This window comes from Sebastes fasciatus, chromosome 6 (genome assembly GCF_043250625.1).
Source record: "Sebastes fasciatus isolate fSebFas1 chromosome 6, fSebFas1.pri, whole genome shotgun sequence".
Taxonomy (NCBI): Eukaryota; Metazoa; Chordata; class Actinopteri; order Perciformes; family Sebastidae; genus Sebastes; species Sebastes fasciatus.
Genome location: NC_133800.1, coordinates 30,037,111 through 30,062,661, shown reverse-complemented (window position 1 = coordinate 30,062,661; position 25,551 = coordinate 30,037,111). Strand labels below are relative to the sequence as shown.

Sequence of the window (25,551 nt, the reverse complement as noted above, 5' to 3'; positions counted from 1 at the left end):
TTTTGGACACTCTGGAGTTATTGGAAATGTTTTTTTGTCAGAAACAATCCTTCGCAGCCACTACTGGAATCTAATTCTACTAATAATATAATACTAATAATATTAGTGGAGACTCATGTTTATCTGCAACTGTGCAGAAATAATGGGTTTAAACACAATGTGGCCTACTAAATAGCAAAAAAAGACTTATCCAGTAAGTGTGTTATTACGATTTTAGTTATACATGTGCAAATCTAATTTTGACAACCTCAGAGCAGACAAATTCTCTAGCGCCCCCCTAAGGGGGCCCCGGACCCCAGGTTGGGAACCACTGGTTTAATTTATTAAAACTGGCGCTCCACTTAGTTTTGATGTGACAAAAACACAACAAAAAGTTCACATACGTTCTCAAATCTTCACCAAGTGGTTAAAACGTCAAAGAACAGAAGCTCTACAGCCTGAGAAGTTGGCAGCAAAAGTTCAAACTCACCCGGAGTCTTCAGAATACACATGGAAATGTGCCCAAACACAACTAGAGTCTATCAAGCCTGTCAGGTCCTGTCACACTCTGGTCGGGTGGCAGACCTCTGAAAGAGCCCCATTTTCAGATTGGTGGCTGTGCAGTACAGAAGCAGAGGAACACCATGTCTTATTCAAACTGAAAGTTATATATTTCCACATATATTAAATCACTTGAGGTAAAACTGGGTAAAAGCCCCCGGGTGGAGCTGCTTTTAGAGCTACTGACACTTTACATTTCCTGGAGCATCACTGGATATATTTTCCAACTGAATAAATACAAAAAGAAAAAAAAGTACATGGAATCCATTTAGAAATTTATATATTGTAATATGTTTAAAAAGGGACTGTTATCATATTACCCCCAGTTTATTTGGTAACTTTTACAGATGTATTCATATTTTAAATAGTCTGTGCGTGTCGGTGTCCGCACTGTTTAAAATCTTCCAACTAAGTGAAACACCAGCGCATGTCTCCCACTGGCCCACATGTTTGTGCTTATACATGCATTTATGCGCGCGCACACACACACACACACACACACACATAGAGCGACAAAGGAGATGTACAGAGTTTAAGTGAACCCGACAGGTGAAACGAGATGATGAAAAACAGTGAAAGAGTGAAACATAAAGAGCTAGAAAAAGAGAGAGGAAAAGACAAATGCTGAAGGAAAATGAGACATGAGGCCACACATCACGAAACACAAATCTGATATGTATTTCAAGACGATACGCGTATGGTTGTTCATCCATAAAACATCTTATTTAGACTCCAGATAAGACGGAGACTTGTTCTCTTTCCTCCTCTCCGCTTAGTAAAACATCAGTCCATTGATACTTCGCTGCCCACTTATCCGGTTCACTTTGAGGTGACAGGAAAAAGCAGAGTGGCCCAGATGTCCTCCAGCTCCTCCTGGGGGATCCTGAGGCTGCCTCATGCTGGTCGGGATGTATAATCTCTCCAGTGTGTTGTGGGTCTGCCCCGGGGTCTCCTCCCAGTCGGACGTGCCCAGAATAGCTGCACGGCGTCCTACGAGGCATCCTGATCAGATGCCTCAACAGTTTGATGCTGTTTTCTAGTTCCTAAATTGCCTCCGTCTCCATTCATTTCTTTCTCTGCCCTTCTTTGTCATGTTTACCACGTCTCCTTTTGCACTCAGCCTATTTAAAAGTTGAAGTGAAAACACAGAGGAGGAAAGGAACAGAGAGAGAAAGAAAGAGAGGCTAAATCAGCTGCAGTGTTGCTGCATTTCCCTCAGCTCTGTTCTCTTGTTAGCAGCCAGCGGTCGGCCTCCACTGCAGGGCTATTACTGTAACATTAGAAAGGCCGAGCTGTTGAACCGCTTTTACAGAGGTCGAGCGTCCGGCTCATCCAGCATTACACCGCTAATGTTTACATCCACTTAAGCCTCACTCGCTAAATGTTATGAAACAGTGTAGTGTAAAATTGAGAGGGCAAAAACACAGGCACAGTACAAGTAATCACCGGAGTGATTAACTCCATAACAAGCTGAACAGACTCAGTCCACTAAGTCTGTCCTGGATGAACTAAATATCTGGAGTACAGTACATAACTGGGTGACATTTAGGTCTCACATAATCAGGTTACATTTCAAGCAACTGGGCATTCATGCATATTCTTAACAGGCTTTTTTTTGTTAAGTAAAAGTATAATGGAGTGATTCAAGGCAGGTTTAAACTTAGTATAAATGGCTGTTTGGTAGCCAACAATGTGCAATCTCAACATTTCCACTGCACATAGACAATAAGAGCAACTTTATCATTCAGTTTTCATGTACCTTTGTATGTATGTCAACCCGGTATAATGCCAAAGCGTGTAGTAGATCCGCCTGTCCACCAGAGGATTGCGCGTCAGTGTCACGTTTTGCCTTGCTGAGGCGTGAATATTACACGTGTGTATAAAGGTGCAGTACTGGCAGGGGACAACAAAACCACTGACTTAGGTTTAGGCAACAAAACCACTTAGTAGGTTTAGGAAAAACATCATGGTTGGCCTTAAAATAAGTACGTAAACTAAGTACAATGCATAAGGAAACAACAAAGAGCGGTATGGAAAACAGGTCACAAACGTCACCAACTTCCAAACAAAACACGGGCCACCTGGTTAAAAGTCCTTTGTTGGACCCATACACCTCCCGCCATACCTCCCGCCATAAGAAGTCTTACGATAGCCGGTGGGTTCCCAGATTGCATTTCGGCCAATGCGTTCTGCCTCTTTTGCTCTCCACACAGACTGTTTACATGCATTCACCAAATCCTGCTCGGACTACAAACGGAAACCAGAACGCTTCCGATGCCAAAACCTAGTCCAGTTGCCTCCAGATTCTACATGTGATTGCAGAATCTGTTTAAAAAAGTCCGCTTCTTTATCAGACAAGAAAAGTAAAAGAGCACAGAGTTATCTTTTACAGTGTATTAACTTACCTAATTCACTTCTTCTGTACGACTTTCAAGATAGAAGATTTGTTAACACTAATGCAGGAAAGAAAAATAAATACATGAATTGTGCAGTTGTTATAGCTTTCATTTAAATATGTTTTAATAGCGTGTCAGAAATAAGCAAAAAGAGACCAACTCTAACAGCAAATACGGACCCCATCGCACACACACACACACACACACACACACACACACACACACACACACACACACACACACACACACACACACACACACACACACACCTAGGCCACAATAGGGCCATACAAGCAGACATATTGGGGCCAGTGTTGACTTATATCCCTATGCTAATAAGCATACTAATTCGCACCACCGTCCAACACACACATACAGAGACACACAAATACAAACCCACACCGAGAAAACCCTCCTGCCTCCTCCTAAAGCCCTGTAGACCTCCCCGACAGAGACGGGAGAGTCAAAGTTAGAGAGTCTTTGAAGTAAAGATTTTATAAACTACTTTTTCATTGTCTTATTGGGTAGAGAGAGACGGTAGAATGAAGACAGTTTACTGTAACAAAGAATAAGGGCAGGTATACTGCAGAATCTGAATGTGCATCATCTGACCTCGCTGTGTAATCTGACCTGGTGGAGGCTGCCAATTAGTTTATTTATAGTAATTGTACTAATATCACACAAAAAATACCGCTGACACATTTCTTCTGATTGCTGTTGTGTTACGTTGCTATTGACTGGTGGATACAGTTACAGGGGTATGGATTTATATTCCCCAAATGCAGCTCAGCACCAGCTTCAGCAGAATATCATCAAGAGGAGAGACGTAGTAATAACTGGCTGCAGGAATCAACAACACGGTGTAAATATATTTGTTTTATGTGGTTAAAGGTGTAACATTTCGGGGGATCTTTTAGCAGAAATGGAATATAATATTCATAACTAGGTTTTCATTAGTCTATAGTCACCTGAAACTAAGAATCGTTTTTTTTCGTTAGCTTAGAATGAGCCCTTCACATCTATATAGGGAGCGGGTCCTCTTCACGGAGTCCACCATGTTGCTCCACCATGTTTCTACCCAGAACAGACAAATCAAATCACTGGCTAGAGAGAACCTTTCATGTTTTTAGTTACCTGAAGACCACCGTAGTTCTCCGACACGCTTGTGAAACTGCGGCAATGTAAACAATGAAGTGCAAAACTGTGGCACCACCAGCCGCCATCTGACTTCCGCTGCTCTTAAGGCAGTGTTATTAAGGAAAGAGTGAAAGGCGTAACCACGGTTTTGCACTCTGCGACTCACGTTACCGTAGTCTTGGAAACGGAGGAGTGAGCGGAGGGGTACTCAGTTGGTTGCAACCTGCAACCACACCACTAGATGCCGCTAAATCCTACACACTGTACCTTTAAATACCAAAAACACAGATAATATATTTCAAGTTTGGTATTATTATTATTATCATAATGGTTCAACTGTAAGTGCAACATTATATCATACTTCCCTTTAATTTTCTTTTTAAAACCAGTCTGCTTTTGTCATTCTCTCTTCGTTATCTACCATCTCTGTAGGAATGTTTCCAATGCCAGTTAAATGTTTGAAACATAATGATTTAATGATTAGATGAGAAAGTAATTGTTTTGTTGTAAAATAATTATGCTTAAAGGGATGGTAAAGGTGTTTGGGATTGTATGAGGTACTTATCCATAGTCAGTGTATTACCTACAGTAGATGACGTACGCCCCCAGTTTGGAGCATGGACACCAGAGCAAAGCACTGCTGTGGACGGGGGCGGCAGCAAAACATATTTTAGCCACCTAAAAGAAAGGCTCATGAAAATCAACATTCGTTTAAGTGTACGCTACATTTAGAATAATTTCACCACTTTATCTTGCCGTCAGAACAGCCCTTTCCTTCTCCTTTCAGACGAGGAACTGAACTGAAAGTGAAACTTATCTATGCTTCTTCAAAGCCACCAGACTCCGCTGACAAAAACTGTATAGATACGTTTCACTTTCAGTTCAGTTACCCGTCGGAAAATATTCTAAATATAGCATAAACTCAAACAGATATTGTTTTTTTTCGATGGACCTTTCTTTTAGGTTTCTAAAATACGTTTTGCTGCTGTTCCCGTCCACAGCAGTACATCGCTTTGCTCCTTTGCGGTAACTCTTGTCTGCTTCACCAAACTGGGGGCATACTGACCGCCGTCTACTGTAGGTAATACACTGACTATATATGGATAAGTACCCCACTTCCAAACACCCGAATTATCCCTTTAGCAATTACTATAAAGTACCCAAACAACATGATTGGCTCCATGGGAGCAACAACAACCTTGGCAGAGCTTAAACATTGCGGCTAACAGACACTTAATGATGGCTATAGTAAGCCAGTATGCAGTAAAACTGAACCATTTATAGCAGCCTTATGTCATTATGAGACTGTCCTCTTAAGAAAGACAACAGCATCAGTTTTTTTCATAAATACACATTCTCTGTATTTATTCAAGAAATGTGTTTGCATTGCTGTGTCATGCTGGATTTATTTACCAACACCAGAACTTTTGATTTCAGAAGAGCATTGTGTTTAAGACTTTGCCAGTTATATAAAGCTTTTCTAATACAAAAAATAAAAATCCCATCCAATAAAAAGGAAGGCCGTCATTTATCTCAACTCATATCTCTTTCATACTTCCTTCTCTCTTTCCTGTCTTTTTCTATATCCCTTTATCCTCCTCTCTTCCTGTATTTTTTATGTTTTTGCCGTGTCACCTTCTGGCTGTTTTCTCTTGTTAACTTTTCATAACTCTTCCCATTCTTTTCATTCCATTACTGGATTCTTCCCCTCTATATTCCTCTATTCATTCCTCTTTCTCTTTCTCTATCCCTCTCTCTCTCTCTCTCACTCTGTCTCCATCTCTCTCTCTTGATTAGACAGTTTTATTGTGGAGAAAAGCAGAGTGAAAATGGCCATTAGAGAACATTTTACTCCCTCCTTTTCCAAATTCAAAATGACAGGCCCAGTGATATGCTGCTAACTTGTGTGTGTGTGCACCTTCCAACTGCTCCCTCCATCAGCTGTCTATTATCTGAGCCAAATCAGAATAATATACGGGGCTAGAGGCTGCTAATGGGTGCACTCCTGTGTGTGTGCGCAGTGTGTGTGTGTGTGTGTGTGTGTGTGTGTGTGTGTGTGTGTGTGCAGAAAACAAAACCTGGTACCTAAGTGACAGCCATATGAAACTATGTGCAGAGGCGATTGGCCTAGTGTGGGTTTTCTTAAATGACGGACAGGTGGGAGGTCTAATCCCATCAGAGAGTTGATTAGTCTGTCCCTCAGGGCCCGCCCCTGTCTGCCGAGTGGGCCCTGATTGGATGATATGATTCTTGAAGTCAGATGGATTGGATTGCCTGAGGCAGAGAACAAGTGAAATGGGCAGAGAGGGAAGGAGGGAGAGTGTGAAACACACAGAGAGAGAGATTGCCAGATGAAACCTGAGAGCGAGAGAGATGGATGGGGCGCGTTGCAGGGAGAAAATATACATCAGAGAGAGACTAATAGTGAAAATCCAAGACTGTAAGAGATAGACGGAAGACAGAGAGAGAAGTAACTGTAAATTCAGACAAATCACTTAGCTTGAAGGGAGATGAATATGGATTTAAATAAATGACTCCGCTTGGGGAGATCACCGGTAAATGGGGGTGAGTGGGTGGTTGACTTTTGGGGCTCCTGAGTAGTTTTTTGAGGAGGGGAAGAGGAGTCGAGTGAAAAAGCTCATTCCAAAGTCTGAGTATTAGTTTATGCAGCAACACAATCCAGGAAAAAAAGTAGCAGAGTTGTTTGCTGGTTTGTTTTTCATTCACTGGGCAGGTTTTTCTTTGTGAGAGCTCAACACAATCTGGACAAATGAGGTCGGGACACACAAATATTGTTTAATAAGATGTAGCCGAGGTGCACCAGGGTGCAGCCTAATGATGGGTCAAAACAGGAATACTCACCCAACTTTTGGCATATTTCACCATGTATTGATAACTGCACATATGAAAACAACATGCACAGAGTAGCACAATGTAGGTGATATAAACAGTCGGTTGAAATTTTCCGAATATAGATGCAGTCAAATCTAAATTCAGTAGCTGGGAACTGTGGGAGTGTTTGAAGCCTCACTACAGGACCCCATACACTAATTTGCACTAAATATACAATATTTCAAATAGCTCTCTCTGAGCAGAAGAAGAAGGTATTGCTATCAACAGACCTCTTTGGATTAGGAAAGTATATGATGTACAGCTCAAGTGTCCATACACAGCCGATTAGACTGTTGTCGGGCCGTTATCAGTTGCTATAAGCCCCATAGATGTGGGTCAGTAGGGTCCTACTACACCCACTAATAGGTTTTATCATCTATTCACATGGTCGATCACCGAAAAAAAAGGAATAAAAGAACACGACAGCGACCTCTAGCGACTGTAGTAACTATGACAGGAGCAGAAGCGGAAGTCAGGTGCTGTCGTATAAACAGTGTGAAACTTTTTTTTTTTGCCTAAACCTAAAGAAGTTATGTTTTTTTAAATATTGTCCAGAAACCCTCACAGGTACTGCATTTAGCATAAAAAAATATGCTCAAATCATAACATGGCAAACTGCAGCCCAACAGGCAACAACAGCTGTCAGTGTGTCAGTGTGCTGACTTGACTATGACTTGCCCCAAACTGCATGTGATTATCATAAAGTGGGCATGTCTGTAAAGGGGAGACTCGTTGGTACCCATAGAACCCATTTTCATTCAAACATCTTGAGGTCAGAGGTCAAGGGACCCCTTTGAGAATGGCCATGCCAGTTTTTCCTCACCAAAATTTGGCGTAAGTTTGGAGCGTTATTTAGCCTCCTTCGCAAGGTGACATGGTTGGTACCAATGGATTCCTTAGGCTTTCTAGTTTGATATGATACCAGTATCCTCACTCTAGATTTCATGCTTTAACCTCCGAAAGATCGAATACTTTGACGGCCTTAATACAATCCATTAGTGATTAAGTTTGGATAACAGCAGACTAAGACTCCTACAGCAGATCTGGACCATTCATAAATTGTGTTCATACCTAAGAGAAAATTCAAAATACCAGAAATTTGATGAATGAGACAAGTTCTCATGCAAGCCACTTAAGAACGAACCTGTTTGTACGAGTGGTTCTTGCATGAAGGCCACTGTTCCCCACAGTCCAAAAATGAGCTAGATTAATATTTCAATAAACAAAGTCACCAGGGGTGTCTGAAATGTATTTTAAAGTAATGATAAATGCCCGGAGGTAACAGTGGTAGAAACAAATTACAACGTAATGTGCCGCAGGTGCCTCTCAACCAACAGGGCCGTTGCTTTTAAAGTCTGACATTCAAAGAACAAGCGGAGGTTCCTTTGGGGGGGACTACGTCAAAACAGCAGCAGGTGGTTTGACAAGCGCACAGTGAGAAGCTGGATTGTTACAAGCGCCTCATGTTCGTGCACATCATATCGAGACATAACCATCAATTAACCTCTACACAAAAGCCAAGAATAAAACATGTCATTTTCTCTGTAACAAGCCTGAGGTCTGTGGGTCAGAGGTTCCTGCATGCATAATATCTGGTTTTAACTGGAGGCGGATCATTACAAGTCAAACTGTGTGCTTGTAGTTAAAAAAAAACTATTTCAGAGAATTAAAATGTGGACTGTCAAACTGCTCCGATTTAAATAACAAAACTGTGCAACATTTTCTCTGAATATAAAACAGTTTTAATACCATCTGCTTGTTTTTCCACGCTTGGCATCTCTGTGTTTGTGTGTGTCACCGTGCGTGTCCATCTTTCCTTTAAAAGTCCTTTAAAATGTGAATAGGATTCAGCCTGTACTTTCTACCAGAACACACTTTAAACAGCCAACTTTCTGTCTGTTTCTGCTCGAATTGCTGCTGAGAAGTTAGGAAAGTTTTCAGCAATTGTCTTTGGAGGTTTGTACAATTGTTGTGGTGTTTGTTTGCGGTATCTGATGAAGGTGAAGACAGTTTTTCTGGCCTCTGTGTTTTCAACAAGTCCTAACTGCTGAGATCCACACTTTTGCTTTTCCCCCCTCTGCTACTTTTTCTCCCTGTTCTTCTTTTACCTCTCTCTCTCTCTCTCTCTCTTTGTGTCTCTTCAATTTTTTCTCACTTTGCTTCCCCTCTCATTCCCGCTCCTGTTTGTCCTGCTCTCTCTCTCTCTTTCTTTCTCCGTGTCTTTCTCAGAAACAGAGAGATTAAATCCATTCTTCAGTGTCCTCAAACCTCCAACTCAGCTGTTTACTTGCAAAAACACCAATACACTTGTTCTCTCTGTGTGTTTGTGTCTGGTTTTGCATCTTTCTCTGAGTGTCTGTGTGCGCATAGCGGACATCCAAAACTGATACATATTGCTTTCGTCTTTACAATTATTATACATATAATAATAACAGTAGACTTAATAGTAATTTGTAATAATAATAATTAACTTTAATCCTTCACAGTCTCTGCATTTTCTTTATTCCAGTGCATGGGACTTAATTATTTTTGGGCAGTGCTCGAAGCCGGTACTCTCGAATACGCAGTACCGGCACTTCTTTTTTTTTTTTTTTACATTTATTTGTTGATTTTATGCATTTAACAGAGTATACATATAACACATAACCTTTCCCCAAACTGAACATATGGCTGTGTAAAAAATAATAATAATGATAAAAATTGCTTGAAAGTAAATAGCTAAACATGAAGTTAAAAAGGATATACTGTATATTTGCAATGAAAATATAATGAAATGAATAAATAAATAAATTAATAAAATTACAAACACACATACAGTATATATAAAAATAAAATAAATTCATAAGAGAACGAGAGTCCTTTAATTTATCAATACAATATTCATGTCCTTTTTGTAAAATAATCAGTGAACTGTTTGTCCTAACTTTTTTTTTATTTGTGAACAAAAAAATAATGAAACATTATTTAAAGGATTTCTGAATCTGCTCTTTTGATTTGTAGAATATGATTTTACAGGACAAACATTTCCAGAAGAATTGAATGTTCAGACGTAGGCTTTGATAAATGATAAAACTAATCATTTAACTTATAATAATGGTCAAAAATAATGTAAAATTGCATAGTTTTAAGTAAAAAAAATTCAAATTTTTTGGGGGGAGGACTCCAGACCTAATATCTCCTAGTATCTTTTTTTTATTCACTTTATATATTCAGAATGTGTCTCTATACAATATGTAGGATCATCCTGACTGGGACACTGCTCCTAAAATTCCAGGTGTTGATTCCATCATATAAACATCCTATAATATATTATATTGCGATACTACACATAACACAGGAAAGCACTTTAGTTATTAACACTATAAACAAACACACCACCTTCACCCTATAATGTTCCAGGTGGAGTATTATAGGCCTACTATAGAAGATGTATAGCCCAAGTATAATAATAATAATAGCAGTAAAACCACAGCTGAATATGACTGACACAGTACAAACTGCTTAAAGAAATAATGAATAAATAGGAATACGTCGCGAGAGATTGCTGATATCAGCCAACATGTGAATAATAGGTGTACCAGCACTTGTTTTTTTCCTCTTCAAGCCCTGTTTTTGGGAGATTCATGAGGCTTGTTTTAACCACAACGATATAAAGCTTTTAGAAGTTAAAACCTTTTGCGTCCCGCTCTCTCCAAACTGAATGTGACTGGTGTCTCATGTTTAGAAGTCGTTTCAGACTCCACGGGGACAACCGAATGTCTAATGTTAAAGTTCCTATTTTATTCTGCTCTGTTTTTCTTTCGGAGCCATTAAAATTTCATCTAATATACCCTCTGTGACGGAAACGGAGCAAACGGTTGATGTATGAAGCCATTTATCCTGAAAAGTTACAACCAGAAAGGGATGGATTGCCTCTTATTAATGCATCGACTTTAAAGGAATAGTTTAACATTTTGGGAAATACACTTATTACCTTTCTTGCCGAGAGTTAGATTGATATTTATTTATAGCCTCGGAGACCTCGTGCACTCGAGGTGATATACTTTTTTTGTCTTAAAAAATCAAATCTCCACCAATGATGTAGAAAAGAAAAGAGAGCGTAAGAGAATGGAGACCTTTTATTGATGTATACGTATGTGCATGCTGCAAATATGAGTACTGATCTTAATATTATTTGTATTATTCAGTGGGTTTTATTTCCCATCTTACGTTATGCATTCTATTTCATCTCATTTTTATATTATTGTATCAAGTGTGTTTTTTTCTCCATCATATTTTGCATTAATTATCCTATTTAGAGATGAAAGTGGAAGTTATCTAAGCCTCGGCAAGAAAGCAAATAAGCATATTTCCCAAAATGTTGAATTATTCCTTTAATGATGATTGATTTAATCAGGCAGGCGTTTGGCATGACACGTGCAGAAATAATCACTCACATTTTTTTCATGTCGTCATAATAAAATATTTCAGTTGTTATCAAAAAAAAACAAACAAGGGTTTTCCAGGAAAAGAACCACCAGACACTAAATGCTAAAAACAGCAAAGTTAAACTTTTGTTGTTTCTATACTAGAATCAGAGAAGGTAAATGGATGTTTATTTATCTTGTTCAATTATAACTTTGGAGTGATTCATGTTTAAAACAGATGACACACTCATAAACATAAAACAACAGGTTGTTCAGTCACAAAAAAAACATTTCTGTGTCTGAATAAAAAGAACGGACAGCATCATTTAACAAGCTCTCTTATTTTCCTCTCTCCTCTCCTTTGGTGCTCACACTGCCAGGTCTCCAGCTGTGTGTATGTTTGTGTAGTGTGTCTGTGTGTGTGTGCGTGTGTGTGTGTGTGTGTATGTCTGTGTGTCTGTCTGCTTGTATTCATGCGTTAATTCTTTCTCTGCGTGTCGCCCTCTCCACATCATGTCTCTGGCAGCTCTCGTGAGTCTGTTTTGGCACTTTGCTCCGCAGCGCTGTGCCATGTGGACACACACACACACACACACACACACACACACACAAAGAATACAGCAGAAAGAATCTACGAGAAGTCAAAAGTGGATTTATTGGAACAAAAGAGAGGAGAGGAAACGAAAATGAGAATGAAAAATGAGAAAGAAATGAAACTAGACAAAAAGCTGCGAAAAAAGTACAAATGCAACAGATATTTCTAAACACAGGTCAACAAATCAAAAAGGTGGGTGGTAAAAGCGCCGTATAACTCAAACCTGTTTACCCTTTAAGCAAGACACTTAAACAGCTATCTGTAAACAGATGTGTAATTCCACATTTTTCAAATTTTCCATATGAACTATACCTTTTACTTTATAGTGTCATAAAAATATTTATTTTGGCTGCTCAAAGTAGTAATTTTTTAAAGGAACAGTGTGTAACATTTCGAAGATCTTTTTAGCAGAAATGGAATATAATATTCACAATGTTTTCATTAGTGTTTAATCACCTGAAACTAAGAACCGTTGTGTTTTCGTAAGCTCAGAATGAGTCCTTCATATCTACATAGGGAGCGGGTCTTCTTCACAGAGTCTGCCATGTTGCTCCACCATGTTTCTACAGTAGCCCAGAACGGACAAACCAAACACTGGCTCTAGAGAGAAGCTTTCACGTTTTTGTGTTACCTGAAGGCCACCGTAGTTCTCCAACTTGTAAAACCGTGGTACCGCCAGCCGCCGTCTGACTTCCGTTGCTCCTAAAGACGTGTTATTATGGTAAGGATGGCCTCTGAGCGAGGTGAATGGCGTTACCACGGTTTTGCACTCGACAGCTCACGTTACCGCAGTCTTGGAAAGGGAGGAGTGAGAGCTATATGATGCCAAATCCTACACACTGTCCCTTTAAGTAATTTGTCATTTTAAAAACACATATAGAGCATGCATAAATGGAAAGAAACACTTAAAATGCATGTAAAAAGTGTGTCAGTGTGGGGTTTTGTGTCGCCCAGACGTGAATATTACACGCCTGCATGAATGTGCAGTGTCTTGTAGTGACGTTATGTTGTTTCTGTACGTGTTTTACTTAGTTTACGTACTTATTTTAAGCCCAATCATGACGTTTTCCCTTAACCTAACTAAGTGGTTTTCTTGCCTAAACTGAAGTGAGTATCATTGTTGCCCCCTGCTGGTACTGCACATTAATACAGGCGTTTAATATTCATGTCTCTGCGAGGCAAAACATGACACTGACCCGCTATCCTTCGGTGGACAGATGGGTCTATTACAGGCTTTGTTGAGATATCGGGTTGACATTTCAACATGTTATTACTATTGTAGAGTAAAGTTCATGAGTTGTATATCATGTAATTATCCTGCATCAGTAATTCAGAGTTCATCCCTCTGCAGTTGAATGAAAAAAAAACAAAAAAAACTCCTGTGTTACTGAGCTGAAAAGTTCCGAGCCTATTTCTTCAAACTTTCCAAATGCTGACAAAAGGAACTAAAACTTGATTTTTCTAAAACGTTCCTTTGGGGCATTCAGCCATGGAGCCGAAGTAATTGAGCAAAGCTGTGATAGAAATGACAGACCTGGACAATGGCTCTGGTGGTAGTTCAAGCAGAACCATTGTGTATTCTGCTGTCTTATACCTTCATTGGAAACTGAACCCTGCCACAGTAACCAAGTGCAGTTTTCACACTGATTTACACCTGGAATATAAAAATGATTTGGAGAAATAGTTTGAGGCACCAACAGTCTAACATCCCTTTGATGTTAACAAGCGGTAAATCAGGTTTCAGAGAGAGAGGAAGATGAAGAGGGAGACGGTGCGATGGCGGAGGGCGGGCGAGGCGGAGACAAAAGGAAAAGAGCGGGTCAAGGGAGGGAAATGGTGGATGTTGGGGGAGATATAGAGAAAGTTAAAGGCAGAGAAGAAAGAGAGAAATTGAAAAGAGGAAGCAGAGAGCAGAAGGGTTGGGCACCTTTCCTTTTATGTTGGGGAGCGGAAGCGGAGAGAAGAAAGTGAAATTGAAAGAAATTAAAAGGTAGGAGGAGATAGAGAGGAAACGGTTTAGTTCTTATGTACGAAATGTTAACCTCTTTTCAGATCAAAGAGTTTCACGAGGAAGCCAGAAAAAATGTCACATTACACAAAGCGTGTGTCAGCGCTCTGTGTGCTTGTTTGTGTCTATCAGGGATGTTCTGAGGCTGATCCGGACCGAGTCCGACAATAATCAGCCAGAACTTAAAACCTCATGTCGATATTTTAAAGTCGGAACTCACAAATGTTCTCCAAACTCTCACTAAATGGCTAAGTAAGGGATAATGTACAGCGAGCCGGTCATTATTGTGAAATAAACCCTCTCGAGGTTTATTTCACAACAATGACCTGCTAGCTGTACATTATCCCGCTTATTACACAGCTACTTACTTAAGAAATCAATAATTTGACACAAAAACGGTCCACCAGAGTCCGACATCAGAACTGCGCCCATAGCAACGGTCTGCTATACATAGCAACGGTCTGCTATAAAGAAATAACAGACCGTAGAACGCTGTGATTGACCAATCAGAATCAACAAAGCCGTGTAATAAATGTGAGAATTTGGTGAGTTTTTAATCTTTTTATTGAAAAGCTTTTAAACACACAGCCAAAAATGTTAGCTAATGCTAGCTGGCAAGTTAGCATCACTCACGTTGAAACCTGGCGTAACCATTCTGCTGCAGTGTGTGTGTGGTGGACACCAAGACAAAGTTATCTGTTTGCATAAATGAGTGAATTATGGAAATTTCAAAGGAGAACATACTGGCTGTAGCATTGTTGTCAGAGAAGTATTTCAATTTAGCATGTTTCCTTAATTTCTGATGACAAATCATGGTCATTTAATGATTTATTACAGTAAATACATTACATATTGGTCCTTTAACGTGTGTTTTCTCATTTTAGGTGACTGAAATTTTGACCAATAGGGAGCCAAAATTCTCCAAATTTATCATATAGAAGCACAGGCCAGGTTATCAAGTTGTAAAGTGGATTCAATTATGTGTTCACAGACACTTTCGTGTGTGTTTAGACAAAACACGAAGCAAATATTAGGTGTGAAGAAGCGTCCACACACAGAGAGCGACGTGAGCATCCCATAGGAGTCATATTTTTGACCTGATGGATGTGAGCCCAATATTCACTCTGCTGTAAGCTTTGTCCTGAGAGAAAAAAATCTTGTTTCTGGAAATGGTTGTCTGTAGGGGACGGGAGAGTAGTAGGACAGAACATACTGTAATGAAACTGTGCAAGCTAGAGACCTAAAACAATCACATAAAAGAAGCTGAAGGCTGAGTAGAACTGTAAGGTTGAGTATTGCATATTTCAAAAAAATACCGGAATACTGGAATCTGCCTATAAAATATCTAAGATATCTTTACTTTCCACACTGCACCATGTTACTCCCCCCAGGTTGCTAAAACTCCCAAATTCTCAGAAAAACACAGATCATGACATGTTTAAGGTTCAAAAAAATAAAAAGCAGCAAAATGCGGTCAATAATTGTCAAAAAAATTAGGTTGAGACAAAACAGTTGCAAGCTTGAATTCTTAAATTAAATTAAAATATAAAAAAAGTTACCAAAAATTGCACAAATTCTATGGTTTTCCACAAAAAAAAAGACAAGTGAGGCACCTTGTCTGGTCAACAGCTGTGTGTGTGTATGACTGGATGAATATTAAAGAGGGTGTTGCTGAACGAGAGCATACACACGAGGGAACTTTACCCGGGTCAATTCATGTTAAAAAAAAATACATAATACATTTAAAAACAGAGCATGGAGTGACGCGGGACTGAGGGGAAGGAAAGGCTAAACCTGTAAGCGTATGGAAATTAGCAGTTTTGCAAATTAAGTTGGAAAAACAGACAGACAGGGGGAGTCAGATAGACTATATGAGACGGAAAGACGGAGACAGTTCTTGTTAAATGTGAGGCTGAGAGTTGAATAGGAAGAGAGGAAGAATGAGGTGTGCAGGATAAATGTAGCGTGGCGAGATGAAAGAGAGATTAAAAGGGAATATAGCCTATAGGGTAAAGAAAGAGGGGGAGGAGAAGATCTATACATGCCAGGAATGGGTGAATTGCTGTGGAAATAAGAAAAATCTGAAATAATGAGGGGGAGGGAAATGACGGTAAATATATTCAACACAGTTTTGCAGCAATTTAATATTTACCCTCATTATAGATTTCACCTTTGTACATTTGGATGATTTTAGTCAGTATTCTTTATATAAATTGACATTTTGCAAAGGATCCAGTCAGTAAAAGTATACTTTTTTAAACAAATATTAGCATAATAACTAACTGGCACAGAATAATGTATGCATCTTGACTTATTATATATACAGTATAGCTACCGCAACAACTTGGCAAGAATCACAATATGCCTCCATAGGGTTATGATCAGTTTCCTTCTTGCATGAATCCACTGTTGGTGAAACATGTGGGATGATTTGTCCAAAAAAGTGTCGTCTCCATCAGTCACGCAGTCGGACGAGCACAGAGGGTGAAAATGGAAGTGACTAAAATCCCGGCTTTTCCATTGTTCTGCCTGTCAGAGTGTCTTTAAGGCTGCTGTCCACTTTCTGAAACACAACCATAGTAATCCAGTGTCTGCATAAATGTTTTGCACTTCAGTATCAATTGAATTTGAAGAATACTGTTCTAAAACTAGAGATCTGCATTTCCATAATTATGGAAAAACATTTAATAGTGCTTTTAAGGACAACACATAACTTCAGTCATGTTGATAAACAAGATATTTTCTACAGTCTATGATGATTTTATACTCAAACAGATGCAATCTACCGTGTTTTGGTCATAACAAATATGGGTTCTATGTTTGTTTTACCATAAGTCAAACAGATATTATATATTACATTATGTATTAGATTGTTAATACTGATGATACAGCATGTAAGAACTGTAGTACTTTGCTGTTGTAGCTGTCAAGGTAGAGCTAGTTTTAACTACTTTCATACAGTTACATTAGGTAGTGTAGTCCAGCACCATATCTTCATACTACTGTTCGTATGATACCTTACAAAAAGTTATTCTTCATTTCTTCTTTCCTACCAATGTCCAGCAACACGTGACGCATGTGTCAATTTCCGCTCTTAAAAATAAATTTCCGTCTTCACATGAAACAACTTGGTTAGATTTAAGCAACAAAACTACTTAGTTAGGTTTAGGAAAAAGTTGACTTTGTTAAATTTAGGCAACAAAACTACTTAGTTAAGTTAAGGCAACAAAACTACTTAGTTAGGTTTAGACAACAAAACTACTTCGTTAAGCTTAGGAAAAGATTGACTTTATTAAGTTTAGGCAACAAACCTAGTTAGTTAGGTTTAGGTAACAAAATTACTTAGTTAGGCTAAGGAAAAGATTGACTTGGTTAAGTTTAGGCAACAAACTACTTAGTTAAGTTTAGGGGAAAAAACTACTTAGTTAGGGTTAGGAAAGGATCGAATTGGTTAAGTTTAGGCAACAAAACTACTTAGTTAGGTTTAGGCAAAAAATGACATAATTAAGTTTAGGTAACAAACTACCAAGTTAGTTTTAGGCAACAGAAGTATTTAGTTAAGTTGAGGCAACAAAACTACTTAATTATCTTAAAGATCATGGTTTGGGCTAAAATAACTCCGGAAGTGGCGTAACTTGAGTACGGAAGTTAAAGTTACAGTTTCTGGTTTCACACGAACAACGTCTCCTGAGCGAAAGTGCGGTGTTTTTTGGCCCACACATTCACCCCGACTTCCACCCTACGCTGCATTTGTTACTCTTCATACTTCCTAGTTCAATATTACTTGGATGATATACTGATTGATTTTGTGGGATATATACAAATTACACTGAATGTAAAATTAAATTTGTACTTGTTCTTGAATAAATGTCCTTAGGTATTTTCCACCACTGCAAACAAAGTTAGCTGAGCTGAGACTGACTCATATTGAACATGTAATATAATGTGTTGTTAAACATCTGATACAACTGTAAAATTAATGTGTGACGCCATGAGACCATGGTTTAGATTGCTGATACCCTCTAACTTCTACCAGTGTGTGTGTGGGACTATAATTTGTTATAATTCCTCTCACAGAGAGACTGTATCTTTTTGCCCTCTAGCCCTCTTCATATTTTAGAGCAGATCTCCTGGATCCGTTGGCACACAGTTTAAAATGCAGTGCAAATGTTGGCAGTATTCTCGTGGGCGGTCTTATGTGTTCAAAGCAATTACACTAATGTCTCGAAATGAATGTGATTTACTGCTTTTAGATTGTTGCACATTTAATACATGGCTTCAGATCGGTGGAGGTGACGTGAGCTCCCTGGGTATTCACAAGCCCAAAATGCCACCAAAGCTACAGAAGCATATTATTAACCTTTTCATTCTAGGTCACTTTGCAAAACAGTGTTTTAAAGTGTTTTACAAGATGAATAAAAGTGTAAGCAATCAGACAAAAAAATATCTTATTGGCTGCAAGAGCACGGATGTTGTGATGAGAACTCGCTCCAGGCTGTGCTTAAGGAATGCACAACAGGGGCTGCATCTGTTTCTGCGGAAATCACCAAGTTAAGTCTGTGTGAGGTCAGTTAGAAATGTCAGACTCCGCATGCACGTTGTCCCAAACTCAACCCGACTCTCCTCTTTTGCCTTTCGTCCTCTTTTCAGGTTTCCCCAAACTGTGACCAGGTTCTGGTGAACGGGAAAGAAATGCGCGGTCGGCAGTCGTTGGCAGTCAACTTCACCTACCTGCACCTGTCTACCCAGCTGCAGCTCACCGTCTGGGTGCCCAAGCTACCACTGCAGATAGACGTGTCCGATACTGAGCTGAGCCAGGTTAAAGGCTGGAGGGTACCCATCATCACTAACAAGAGGTACATGACCTTAAGGTTCAACAATTGAGGGGAAAATAGAGGGTGTAAGTTTACATAGTTTAATTTAATTACATTTTTAATTGAAAAAGCGACAGTGTACAACATTCAAACAAATGTACCTGAGTTAGCCAAGAGGCTAGTTATCATCAACCAGATGTTGTTAGGCATCCTAGAATAATAAACATAATACAATATGTACAATAGTTAAGAACATACCATAATGGTGAAAAACATATGTGTTACATAAAGCTCATGTATGAACACAGAAACACTACTGACTCATCCAATCCCACACAAGAGCACACACAGCAACAACAATACAACACAGTATTATTGATTGATACAAACAAACAAAACAATCGGGAGCTCATCTCCCACCAAACATGTTGTGTTCTGCAAACTGTGGTAGTTGTATTTGTAGTATGAAGTATTGTGTGAGAGCAGAACACAACAGAAAAAGCAGATATACTGTGAACTTTGACGACAGCTCTTGGTTCCTGCACTTGTTCTGCTTGAAAGCAGTCAATGCATATTGTGTCTTCAACAAAGATCGGAGTTTCAGCATGTTAGAAAATAAACCGTGTGAGTCATTGTTGCATGTAATTTTTGTTTTATGATAAATCTTAAGATTTGTGTGTTTCTTTGCGACTGAGAGAGAAAAGAAAGAAAAAAAAAAACCAAGGTGGTGTGTGAATGGGAATGTGTGTCTTTTGGCTTTTGTGTGTGTGTTTCTTTGTTTTTCTGTGTGTGTGTGTACACGCGTTATATGTGCGTGTGTGATATAGTGCTTATTGAATGCAGCAGTTGAGAGCACATATCGTTCCAGCCAGTATATAATTTCCTATGAGGTCAAGGCCTGCCTGGCTATACTGATGACAACTATTATGGCTTTAGCATCATTGCCACTGAATGAGGCATTCAGTCACTTACACACACACACACACACACACACACACACACACACACACACACACACACAAAAGGGAGACAATGCAAGTGGGTCGGTCAGTTACAGGATGTTGATGTGTGTGTGTGGGTGTATATACACATACTTGTCTACTGTTTTGTGCACCTTTTTGTGTGATGTGAAAGAAGGAAGGAGGGTGAAGGAATGACTATATGCAGCCCTGACTCCTACAAAAGTACGTTCCCATACAACACGTGGTTAACATTGTAAATTGAAACAAAACCAAACAAAAACGTAAGAAAACGACTTGGTTAGGTTTAGTAAAACAGCATGGTTGGGCTTAACCCTTTGACCACTGCAATAGAAATGGTCCGTCAGAGCCTACACTGGTATTCTTGCTTATCGTGATGCCATTTCTTGGAGTATCTTCACATGTATCACATCCTTAAAATCTGTACAATCTAAGCTAAAAGGTTATTTAAGTCAATAAACCATAATAATAGTCAGAAATTTAAAAGATTTCTAAATGTAGAAACATGAAAAAAATATTTCTTATCGCTCCAGAAGTTATTTGACCTATGCATATTTTTTAGTTTCAATTTTTATGAGCAGATCAACTGCAAAGGCGTTTTTAACGTACCGTAATGACGTCATCACGAGTGTATGACCTGATGACTCGGAAGACAGAAGCTTTGGCTTTCTGCTGCAAAAAGAATGAATGCTCTAGCTATTATGGTTTTTATTTTAGATCGATTTCAACAGGATCATGCAAACAACGATTGTTTTTAAAGAGTTAAAATGACTATGAAATTGAAACAGAACTAAATAAAAATGCAACAAAACTACATGGTTATGTTTAGTAAAAACATCATGGTTTGGCTCAAAATGGTTACGTTTGTTATGCTATTTAAGCTACAGGCGTAAATTAAAATAATTAAAAGTTGACTGTTGGTTTCACACAGGACACAAACTGCGGTCTCCTGGGTGTGTTTGTTTGACCATCCACAACCCCATCCACCTCTCTACACAGACTGTAATTAGAAACGTATTTGTTATACGTTAAAAACAAACCTAGTCCGCGACAAAATACATATCCCTCGAAACGTAATTCACAATACAGTTTTGTTGTATGGGAACCTATTTTTTAGGAGACAGGGCTGCATTATGTAGAGAAAGAAGGAATGTAGGACAGACTATAAACTGTGGAAGAGTCTTCAGGGTATTTATCTTTCATCTACCCTGCAGTAAGAAAGGAAAATCACACATTAATATTATACAGTAGAAACGAATTGTTGTATCAGGAATCGGCTTTTTCTAAACCAACTCCTCACTAAACCATTTATTATTTCTTTCCCAGAATTCTCAATGTTTATTCTTCCGTCTATTTTGTCATTTCCTGTAGTTTTACCTCCTGATGAGGTTGTATTTTCTGTCTGTTTATTTGTTAACAGGGAATCTCTAACAGTGACTATTCTTAATGAGATTTGGTGGAAATTCAGGTCATGAGTCAAGGGAAAAATAATGAATTTGATGGATTCAGGTGCTGCAGATACAGGAAAAAGTTGCATAGGATGTCTATTATTTATAAAATGGGATTATTTTCTCATGAGACACAGCACTTAGTTGAATGGGAAAGATGACACAAACCGTGATTGTCTATCACTCTACATTTAGATTTGTAGCCTTGGCAGGAGTATATACTCTGCTTCTTCTTTTTGTGCTTATATTTTCTTTTTCTTTTCCTTTCTGTCTTCTTTTACTTCGACTTTCCATCTTCCTCACAGAGTCTATAATGTTTAATCAAACCTTTCAACTGAATGACATCCAAAAAATGTGTGTTTCCTCTGAGGAGGGAGCTATGACGTTGCAGTATGCACATATGAGAATACTTCTACATTGGCAGCGTTTGGGTTCAGCTGTGCACATGTACCAAAATGCTTTATATAATATCTCTAACTTCAACATAGAGAAGGGATGTGGAAGCAGGAAGTTGCCACATTTAAATGCACAGCCTCCAACTTAGTTTCTTGAACTCAAATTCAGAGTCACAATGGGGGAAACTTAGTTTTTAAGGCTCAGATTTTAATATCAGCGTACGCTTACTAACTTGTAGCACACGCTCAGCTAAAATATGCATGTGCACTTTCCTTCTCAGGTTATAAAAACCTCATTCCTAATAGTCTGTGTGTGTCTTCTCTTTGCATGCCTGCCTGCTTCTGTGCCCCTGTGTGTGATTGTGTGATTGTGTGTTTGTGTGTGCGTGGGTATGTTGGCATGTCTGAGTGTGTGTGGTCGTTTGTGTGTGTGTGTTGCTTTTATTCCCTTTCCATTCTGTTCTGCTGGACCTATTTTTCAATTTCACCAATTTCTGCTCAGATAGCCACCAACCCCTGTGCACACACAGACACAAACAGTCACACACACACACTTCTATCTCCCCTAACTACTATCTCACAGAGTGAAACACAGGCACTATTAGGCACACACTCTCACACAGACACATGTGCAGCTGGGACTCTGGGACATGGACAGAGAATTCCTGTCATGTTACCGGGGTGTCACTCTCCAGGACAGTTATAGACCACAGAGGTAGTCGTCTGTGTGTGTGAATTTATGATCCGGTGTGGGCCGGCCTGCATGTGGTATTGTGTAGATATTACACAAAGGGAGGCAAAGACGAGATAATGTGTGTTTCTTTGTGTGTCTGTGTATGAGAGAGAAAGAGAGATCCTCCACTCGGGAGCAAGGGAGAGACGTTTTCTCAGATTCATTTCATTTCTTTCTTTGGCGACAATTATTCAGCTTCCACAGCTGTGGAATTACACCAAGTATGTTCTTTTCATATTATATTTTATATATATATATATATATATATATATATATATATATATATAAAACTTCAATGCAACTTATATGCAATTTAATTTTAACGCCACTAATTTCTTTAATCGATCTTTCGGAGGTTGTAGCCATTTTAAAGCTAGAGTGGAGATACTGGTATCTAATGAAACTATAAAACCTGATGCCATGCCATACCATTGGTATCAAACCATGTCATACTAGCTTGCTGCAAAGTAAATAAATAACGCTCCAAACTTCCGCTAAATCTTAGCGAGGAGAAACAGAAAATGTGCGTTTAATTTGCAATTAATCGCGGTTAACTAGGGACAATCATGCAATTAATCATGATAATATTTTAATCGATTGACATATATATATATATATATATATATATATATATATATATACAGTATATTTAAAAAATTAAAATTGGAGAATTTATGCTGTGTGTTTGTACTTCAACAAGGTAAATTTCAAAAATGTTATAAAGAAGTATTATATGCAGCTGGTTGAGAAGTACTGTAAGTGTCTTTTGAAATGTACTAAACGTTGAAAAAAAAGTGTTTGTATCAGACAGGAAAGAGGTGGTAAAAACTCATGAAAGTCACTCCCACAACAACACGTTCTCACTCCCAACTCGTCAAATGCGGCAGCTTGGTCAGTGGCCCTATGCTTCAAACTATGACACTCTAAATCTTAAACTTAAACTTTATTAGAACCGTTTTATACATACATGTACATACATTAAATTTGACCTCTGCATTTAACCCATCCTAAGCATTTAGGAGCAATGGGCTGCTGTTAAGCCTTGGGAGTAAGAACAAGCTGCCCACAGGAGGACCAGATCAAATCCAACTTTATTTGTAGAGTGCAGCTTTACAGAGGGATAAAACAATATAGAAACAATGATAAAATACATTCAGGCAGATACAAACACACAATCTTAAATCTAAGTAAAGGCTAAACAGATACAAAACTAGAATTTCATTATTTTAATGTCATCTACAGATTGATAGGATTCAATGTAACATGAAGTCTACAGCGCTTATATCATCAGGACACAATGAAATATAGAGTAGTGTGTCATCTGCATAGCAATGGTTCTTTTGTTTGCTTTGTTGCATATAAAGCATATAAAGATTAAACAGAAGCGGCCCAGGACAGATGTAGGTATTTGAGAAGTTCCACTTTAGATGATACACTTGTTGAGGTGAACTGGGGCTCCATTCACAAGTGAAATTAATTGTTTTTTACAGCTAAAGGAATTTACAATAGTTTAGGTATGCTGTTTATTAAAAACTCACCTGCAGACAGTATTACCAAAGAATAAAGCACAAGGCCAGTTACATTTGAAATAATTTGTTCACCCAGGCATTCCACTAAATGCACATTGTACAACTAAAGTGTTTTCAAAGTGTTATAGCTGGATTAAAAACTGAGAGTGTAACCTGGAGCAGAGATTATACAGTAGATTACCTGGAGCTGAGTGTAGAGAATAAAATGGCATTTAATTACCAGATAATCTCACCCTCTCTTCTCTCTTGGTCTCATTTATCTCTTTTCCTCCCAGACCTACCAGAGACAGTGAAGATGATGAAGATGATGAGAGGAAGGGCAAAGGCTGCACCCTGCAGGTATTATTTGATTGGTTTTCATAACACACTTTTAAAGAGACGTTTTAGAGACTTTTTTAATCCTTTTCTTCAATGTCAATATCCCTGAGAGACAGTGAGAGCTGTCCCACCACATACTGAGAAGGAAATGTGACTTACTATATGTAATACTTTGCTTTAGTTGGTTTAAGAATTATTGTTGCTTTAAGTTAATTAACTTAACTTAATTATTATGTACTAGTTTTATATTAGTTAACGCACAAGCTAACACAGTGAAATAAGAGCCTGTTGTGTAGCATTAGAGTCTAATTTGAACTTTCTCTTAACCTTTCAGTACCAGTACGCCTTGGTGCGAGTCCTCACTCATTTTGTCGCCGAACCCTCTGACCCTGGAGGAGAGATGGTCTACATGTTGGGTGCAGACTGGCAAGCTGATATCACTCATTTGGTCTTGGACCAGCTAAAGGTAGGTAAACACTAAACCAGGATAAATGCACAAAACCCTCAAAGTTAGCTATGAACAAATTGATTAAAGTTGTAATAGTGGCTGACAGCTGTTTCTGTGCTCCACAGGTAGAAGATCCTCGCATCGCCAGACTGATAGACGGACGAATCTTGATCGGGCGGGACCTGGGGATTACCACTATACAGGTATGCACCCTCTGTTCTACTCTCATCACTATACAGATATCCACTCTGTTCTTTTAACTATTGTATTGATATTATCGTCCTAAAGCAACCCACTCTCCTATCTGAAGCAGTACACAATATATTCACCTTCTCATACCAACCTGAGAATGAAATATAAAATATAAAATTAAATAACCAAAAAAAATCAAGGTTCAAGGTTGTTTATTTGTCTTTTGTCAATTCCAGCAAAGCAGTCATTGGCAATGAAAATCAACAATGTTCATAAAATATGTATTTATATAAAAGGGGAAATCACAAATTAAAGTAAATGTAAAAGCAAAATGATAATCTAAGGCATAAAATAGTGGCTTAAATATAAACTTAAGAAAATATAAAATAGTTGACGACAGTATTTCAGATAGGAAAACTGCATGTAAACAGGATGTAGTATGTATATGCATGATGAGACGTAATATATGTATACAGAGGTATAAACAGGAATGTAGAATGTATAGAGAAGTAATAAATATGTGTATATATATCCAGGGGTGTAGCAGTTTGTAAAACAGTATGTAAAGTATATAAAGGTAAATAAATGTAAAGAGAGAAGAGATAATTCTCATGTGGTTTGAACGTTTGTCACTTTGATTCAACTTTAAAAGTTTAGAAATGGACACACTCTGGTGCACTAGTTACTAACTATAAAGCATCCCAGAAGACTCTGTGTTTG

At 38.6% G+C, this 25,551-nt stretch overlaps 1 protein-coding gene across 1 annotated transcript in view; it reads left to right on the top strand.

Annotated features, from left to right (window-relative positions):
* The window catches only part of LOC141769746 (transmembrane protein 132C), a 305,459-nt gene that overhangs the window by 270,131 nt on the left and 9,777 nt on the right, over positions 1-25,551 (top strand). The window contains exons 7-10 of the mRNA XM_074639133.1: positions 18,625-18,830; positions 24,149-24,212; positions 24,526-24,661; positions 24,769-24,842. Coding sequence (XP_074495234.1) covers positions 18,625-18,830; positions 24,149-24,212; positions 24,526-24,661; positions 24,769-24,842 — 480 coding nt within the window. The remainder of the gene's footprint in view (positions 1-18,624; positions 18,831-24,148; positions 24,213-24,525; positions 24,662-24,768; positions 24,843-25,551) is intronic.